Below are 7416 nucleotides of genomic sequence, written 5' to 3' on the forward strand. Positions count from 1 at the left end.
ACTTCCTAAACCAGTTAAGAGTAGTGGTGAGATTGGATCCTCAATGGTGGTTGCCGCATCATGCTCATTGTTCTTATTGTGTTTTATGTTAGATTATATCATTATAGAGAGCTTGGAACATGCAAGAAAAAGGAGAAGCAACAATAATTGTAGAATTTTTAAGAGGATCAATTGCTTGACGAACTTGAAGTTCTCAAAAACATTGGAAGATGGAGGAGTCTCACCAAAGGAAGTTGCAAATTACAGTTAACACACCTAGCAGTCAATAATATTATTCTATCATCAGCTCAATCTTATATTATATTGACATCTTCAAAAAAATTCATGTCAATAATGTAAATGCTCATGCCACCTTGACACTTGTTGATTTGATTTGGCTGAGATTAAAGCCATGAAGAAGTGCCCAAAGAAACTGTTGAATTGAAAAAATGAATGAAACAAAGCATTGTAGTCTTCAGAGACGCGTAGTTGGGTAATATTCTCGGTGGGAAACTCCATATTTCATATTGTGCACCATGACAAAAAAATGCGAAGAAAAAAATACTAGGAAAATGCAATAAAAGGTCAACAGGAAGCGGTTACCTAAAAAGGAAAGGTTGAAATATTTCATCATTCAACCATTGCTTGAATAATGTGAATAATTGCTTTATAAATTGGTGTTGTATCATAAGTTGTTCTTTTCTTGCTTTACAAAAATAAGTGTTTTGTGAAAGACAAGTAGCTGTTACAACATGTTCCTGGAGCTGTCTTTAATCTCCATCATCTTCTTTTCTATGTGTGATATTACACCTAGACACCACAAGGCAATGACCCAACTCTTTAATACTCGCTGTCCAATAGATGTCTGTCTTTCAAAGAGTAACTCAATTTAACAAAAAAAAAGGGGGATCAATGATATATCATGACTTTCTTCCATGAATTTTCAAGGTTACTTGTGCTCCATCCCAAATTTCCTCTGCTAAAAGAGTAAAACCAATTGAGTTTTAGTGAAGGACTAGATTATGGCTGCCGACAGAGTTGAAAAAGGAAATGGAAATGAACTACCTATGAGATGGAAGTTTCAACTCTAACTGGCTTCAAAATTCTCAGGACTTTCTTTGCATGCTCAAAACATACAACAAGTGCTCCAAAGAAGAAAAGCAAGATGAGTTGCAGCTTGCCAAGTATGTTGCATGTTAGCACAAGATAATTCACCTCCTCATCATTCCTTCTGGTTGGCGAGCAAATTAGCCACGGTGCAGACCGACCTGATTTTAAGATGAGGAGAATTTGCATGAGAAATCTTGTCAAGCAGTGGGATTACTAAACTTTACATAATAAGATATGTTGAAACCTAGATCACAAGTTGGCACTTCAAGATATATGGTCATCTATACATACCAGGTACACTGTTAGGAATATTTGTCCAATTTTCTGGTTCTACTTTTGATTTTGATGCTTTTATCAGATCCATAAGAGATTGATTAACCTGCCGTGTGCATCAGTTCATGTTATACGTGTACACAATGTCTAGTATCACATATACTCATAGAAACATATACTTAAAATTCAAATTAATAAATTAGTATTAACACTGAAAGGAAATGAGAATACCTTAATGTGTAAATTTTCATTATCTACATAATTCACGGTCCATTTAAAATAAATTTAATCAATCTGTACTCAGGAGAAAGTGTAAAATCCTTGGGTTCAAAATTTTGGAGTATTTGTCAATTGTCATGATACTCCTCTAGGTGAAGTGGAGTTTGCAATTGAGAAAATAAAATGCATGTAACAGGGCTATGTTGCACTATCGGAAGTATTGTTTTGTACTTAACAATTCACTCTTACTTGCTAGCATGGTTTGAAGTTTTGGTTCTGGTTTCAGTTTCAGCTCCGTTAAAAAAAAGAAATGTTTTGGTTGATTTTAATTCTGGTTTCAATTTGTCGGTTTCACTCTTTTTGATAAATAGTCTTTTTTATCTTATATTTTAATATATTACACAAATCTAATTCATGTAAGCAATGAAGTTGATATTGGGTTAGTTACAAGTTGGATTCAAGTTTAAATCCAGCTTAGAATCTAAAACATAATTTGAAAAATTATTATTAGGGTTGTTTATGTTTGGACTTAATTTTAGGGACAGTCTCAGATCAGATAGGGCTGAAAGGCGAAATGTTTTGGTTCTGAAAGAAGTTTCAAATCATGCTCATTAACTTCATAATAAATTGTTATTAGAGCATGGTAATATAGAGATGGTTAGTAACTTAGTATTTCTCCTAAAACATCCTACTGCACTGTTATTTGCTCAATCACTAAACTATATCATCGCCCAAGAGATCATCTTAATGTTTCACACAATCAAGGTCATCTATCACAGTTTTAGTTCCATAATCAGCTATAAAAAAATCCATCTGTAGTAACCACAGAAATGAAAATTCAGCCATGTAACAAAACATATTATAATGGAGAATTAGTGCTTGCACATCAATTTTATTAGTCACCAGTCCAGTAGATGACTATGTTTAGATCTTTGAACGATAACAAACATGTTCTTAGAATTAACTGTTCAGGATGGTTATATGAATTCTTTTTCTCTAATCATCTCTATTTTACGTGATGTTCTGTACCAAAATCAAGTACATTCTTCATAATTTTCATGATAAAAGTTGTGTGTGGTCAAGCTATCCTATGCAATCATCCTCCAGACGAGCTTAGGACATCAGGGTAAATATGTTGCAGCTGTAGTCAATTCAGCAACTTAATCACTCCAGAATATATTAGAATTCAATGGGCATCTCCAGAGATGCATAATTACGTATTTGCATTCGCAAATTTTTCATTGTAAGTTGTACTGCTGAATTACTTCTAATGTCAGAGCAACTAAATTTCTGAGAAAGATCAGAGTTTTCGTAGGCACAGATCATTGGTATTGGATGTATCATTAGGTTGTGCCGAGTCAAAAATCTGCTCCGCAGATTTTTTTTTTCCAATCTTTGCTATTATATTAATCTTAGCTATTAATTTCATATGAACTCCACGAAAACTATAACTATATAGTTTATAGTTCCATAGTTACAAAGGAAGGGGAGGGTCACAGGGAGGGGAAACATAACCCTTGTGACCTTCCCTTCATAGAGCTCACTGAATAGACCTATATCAAATACCTTGTCAAAGATCCGAAAGAAAATCTGTGTGCCATAACTTAATGTGCATTTTTCCTGCTTCAGTTACATGACAAATGAATGCCATGATTGAGGGCATATGGTAATGAGATGCATGCTTAGTTAGGTTTCATAATTGAGATTAGGTAATATTTATGTTGGTCTTGAGCTACATAACAGATCCAGAAGAATTGTTGACTATTTTATTTAGAACATCCTAATGGATCCAGCAGAATGATTCATCAAGTGCAAATTCATACTTTTCTACATATGCCGCTGATCAAACGGCAATGATCCTAAACAAGAAAAGTTAGTAGAGAACAAGAAAATGAACTGGAAAATAGCAGTCTATTTGAAATCAACTTAGGCTAGTTGAAGCCTTTGGTGTGACCATTCACATTCTTTGGTTTGGAGTTTGAAGGAACCAAAATCTTAGAATTCTGTATATAGAAAATAACAAGCTTATATTGATTGTTTTTACCTCCTCTGGTCTTTCATGGCCCACCATATGCCCCCCCTGAAGTTCGACCATTTTAGAAGTAGGATAGAGCTTTCCGGCAAGCTTTTTCGCATGACGAAATTGTGCAATGATGTCGTCCCTATTGTTAAAATTTAAGCCAGAAATCAGAATCTACGCAATCTCACTGTAACCTACATCTAAAAATCTATTCATCTTCTAAGGACTAAAATTTTGTCAAAATATAAAGCTCTCCGGGGTTAATATTATGTCAGAAATTCACACTGTTGAACATGTATGCATATGTTTGCCCACACAATTGAAAAATAATAGGAAGAGGCAGGGATCAAGGAAGGGAGAGAGAAATCAAACCTCCCGTGAACAATTGAAATCAAAATTCCTGCTGAACGAATTCGATCAATTTCTGCTGATGTCAATTTATGCTTCCAGCATGCGTTAACTTGGCCTTCAAACCCATGGCTTGATTGCATTCCAGTTGATGATATACCTTTAACATATTCCTATAAAAAACAAACCCTTTTGAACATCCATTATATGATGCAGGAACATTGAGCTTTGAGTTCTTCCTCAAGAAAGATTTATAAGACATGAGATTCTCCTTATTGTGAAGGCAATAGCAGAACTTCTATATTCTGAAACAAAGTTCTTTATATAATTAAAGATTTCTCCATGTTACTCCTTTACGATATAAAATGTTTTAACTCATTAAGTCAGCATTTCTTACACCATCTATAATCTCTTTAGATCCTGAACAAAGTATTAGCAATGGCTACATATGTTTCAACTTCTGGGTGACTATGAAGAATTAGTTGCTTGAGCTACACTGTGAAGTTATAAGGGGCTAGAAAAATAGGATGAACTCCACATCACAAATATAAGGGATAAAGTAAATTTGAGGAAGAACGCCATGTCAGCAGTAATGAAACCTAGATTAGGTTGAAATCTTTTACCTGATATAGAATATTTCTTCTTGTACTTGATCCAATATGTTCACCAAGAAACTCCTAGAAATGAAATAGCATGGATACTGTTACTTTGATTGCATTCCTCCAAGTAACTCAAGAAAGCATTAATCTCAATGACGAACATATATTTCATCGGCTTTAATCCACCGATACAGAGACAAAAATGAAATTGAAGTTTATGTCCACTGACTGCTGTATAATGGGCTTCCAGGTCAACAGCGGCTCTCTGTTCAGGAGTCTTCGCTCTTAGAAGCCGAAATGCGATTGATATGGTTCGCCAATTAATCTAGAGAAGATCATATCCAAAGAAGAAACTAATTAGCATATCAGGTTAACTAAAGAAATTCCTTCACTGAAAGATAAATGAAACAATACAGAGCACTTGAAATTGCCTTGTATCTTCATAATTGTACAAAATAGGTTCAGCTTTACTTTAAATAAAGCTTCTTTACAATTACAAATGTATGAAAAGAACTTTTAGCCCAATTTTATAAAGGGTTAAGAAAGTAATTAGCTGTAAAGAAAAGGCTTACCGAGAGAGGGGAATACTAAAACTAACATGTGAGAAAATCTCGAGACATGATAGCACTTGATTTGACAGACTTTTGAACTAAAAAAAGTGAAATGAAAGGAGGAAAAGGATCAATGTAGTCTTCTGAAAGGTGGGGTTAAAGGTTTGGTTATTGTTTCTGATAGAAAAATTCAGGATGCTTCCTCTTTACGGAGACATTTTATTCCAGTGTGAAGCATAAATGTATGAAAAACAAAACAGAGATAATTCAGAATCTACATAATGAGAATGGACTTAGGCACTCAAAGTTTGTAGCACAAAATGTACTATGTAACACCTATCTTATCTAGATATTTCAAGCTACTGATACTATGTTTCAGACTAGCTTCTCGATCGAATTTTCTTTAGTACCCTTGAAATGCACAGTTACCATGGAAGAATTATAAAAATTGATCTGATGAACTGTTGATTCTGGTGCCATTTGGCTTCTTTTGTAATATAATCTGAAACCAACAATAGATATGAATACTCATCCACCTCCACAGACCTCAACAAACTAGAAATCAGCACTAGAAACAACCACAGATCTTTTGACATACTTGGAGAGAAATAGATGATACATTATTAGAATTTGTAATCAATAGATTTTCATAGCACTAGTTATATCTGTAGATTCTGGTTCATCAAATACATCAAGCCAAACAACACCTTAAGGTGAGATCAAAATCCTGACCTTCCTTTTCTGTAAATTGACAAAAATCATACATCAATTCAAAACAATTCATCATCTCTAAGTGAAAATGGAGGAAAATACACAAATTATATCTGCACAGTGAAGAAAACAACCATTCATGGATCACATAGTAACATACTCTACCTTGATTCTTTGACTTATTCATAGATGGCAAAATTGTCTGACATTATAATTGCGTTCCTCCTAGTAGTGTAAGTCAGGACCACAGAACCCCATAAAGACATAATGCCAGTAAAAATTCACCATCTCATTCTCACAAGCTTCACGATAATGGGAATACCCTATTAATGTCAGCAGCTGGCTAGTGCAAACGAGGTCACTACCGAACCTTAGCTCTTACAATTATTCAGAAGACATTGCAATATAACAACAGCAGACAGTTTTGTCCTACCAAGATTTAAGTGAAACATGAAATCTTGTCTCGTACTTTGTTATCTTAGGTTTACCTCCACAAAAAATTTGAGCCTATTTAAAGAACCCATTGTTAACTAACACCATGCAACTGCCGACATAAATAGGAACATGACTCATATAAGCTAATGTAAGCTAATGACTGCATCAAACACATCCAGAGCATGCATACCTTCGGTAAGCATTCAAAACCACCTCCAGTTGTATTCATCAAAGCCAATGACAAGACCCTCTCAGGAGCAATTGCTGCTACCTTAGAAGCTATCATAGACCCTGTTCTTAGAGAAGACAGAAAAATTTCTTTTCACCAAGAGGCACATGATGACATCCTTGAGTGAAACCTCGAACTGCAAGATTTCACACACATATATTGAAGAAAGGAGCAGGAAATAGCACCACTCACCCATTGAGTGGCCAAAGATGTGAGCTGTTCTCCAACCTAAGTGATCCAACAGAGCTAAGGCATCCTTCGCCATACTTACTGTACTGCAAACCATCCAAACAAGTAACTTAAAAACCATTACAACACTTGTTTGTAGTAATAACCTATCTGGGTCTTCTTTAAACAATAGCAATTTTATTGGCTAGCAACATGAAAAGTAGTATGGGATATTTGATTTGGAACTGCATTGCAATTACCTCTACTTGATATATAAACACAATGTACAACTAAAACTAACTAAAGAAGAAGGTGAAAGAGCTCACGTGTATTCGGATATCTTTTTGGGCACAGAGCTACGACCCATTCCACGATTATCGAAGCAGCACACCTCGATCCCCTCCGCGTCTTCTCCCGCGACGGCGGCCGGTGCCTCCTCGTCGTTGGGCTCCATCGTCCCCGTCAAACCTTTGACTTGTGGGCCCCAGGAATCATGCGTTCCGGCGAACCCTGCAACCAAATAAATGGCCGTAAAAATCCCACCTTTTTAACTAAAGATCATCTTTTTAATGCATAGAATCCATTAATAGACATTAATAACTGAAACCCAACTGAGAAACTTGGACAGATTACCAATGATAAGGAGAACTTTGGTCGGTCCACATCCATATGTCTGGTAGAAAAGACGAATCCCATGGCTTCCCTCTGCTGATGAACTCTTGCTAACAAAACAATATGGCATCTTGCTCTCCTTTTTAATCTCTTTATGTGTTC

At 35.4% G+C, this 7416-nt stretch overlaps 1 protein-coding gene across 1 annotated transcript; it reads right to left on the minus strand.

Annotated features, from left to right (window-relative positions):
- Positions 1-1044: 1044 nt before the first annotated feature.
- Positions 1045-7416, minus strand: LOC140797744 (uncharacterized). Its single transcript, XM_073151388.1, has 10 exons — positions 7276-7416; positions 6969-7152; positions 6667-6749; positions 6436-6536; positions 4778-4873; positions 4573-4626; positions 3974-4122; positions 3626-3743; positions 1381-1468; positions 1045-1247 (listed from the first exon to the last, which is right to left on the minus strand). The coding sequence occupies exons 1-10, from the start codon at positions 7382-7384 to the stop codon at positions 1045-1047; spliced, it is 1185 nt and encodes a 394-aa protein (XP_073007489.1). The 5' UTR covers positions 7385-7416.

The sequence above is a fragment of the Typha latifolia genome, chromosome 11 (genome assembly GCF_019914945.1).
Source record: "Typha latifolia isolate L0001 chromosome 11, TyphaL0001v2, whole genome shotgun sequence".
Taxonomy (NCBI): domain Eukaryota; kingdom Viridiplantae; phylum Streptophyta; class Magnoliopsida; order Poales; family Typhaceae; genus Typha; species Typha latifolia.

What these genes read in the sequence shown, in the direction of transcription:
- LOC140797744 (XM_073151388.1), bottom strand. Translation starts at nt 7,384, where the DNA reads ATGCCATATTGTTTTGTTAGCAAGAGTTCATCAGCAGAGGGAAGCCAT. An exon ending in GAAGAAATATTCTATATCAG is followed by an intron (nt 4,123 to 4,572) that starts GTAAAAGATTTC and finishes TGTTTTTTATAG; the next exon opens with GAATATGTTAAAGGTATATC. An exon ending in GCCATGAAAGACCAGAGGAG is followed by an intron (nt 1,469 to 3,625) that starts GTAAAAACAATC and finishes TGCACACGGCAG; the next exon opens with GTTAATCAATCTCTTATGGA.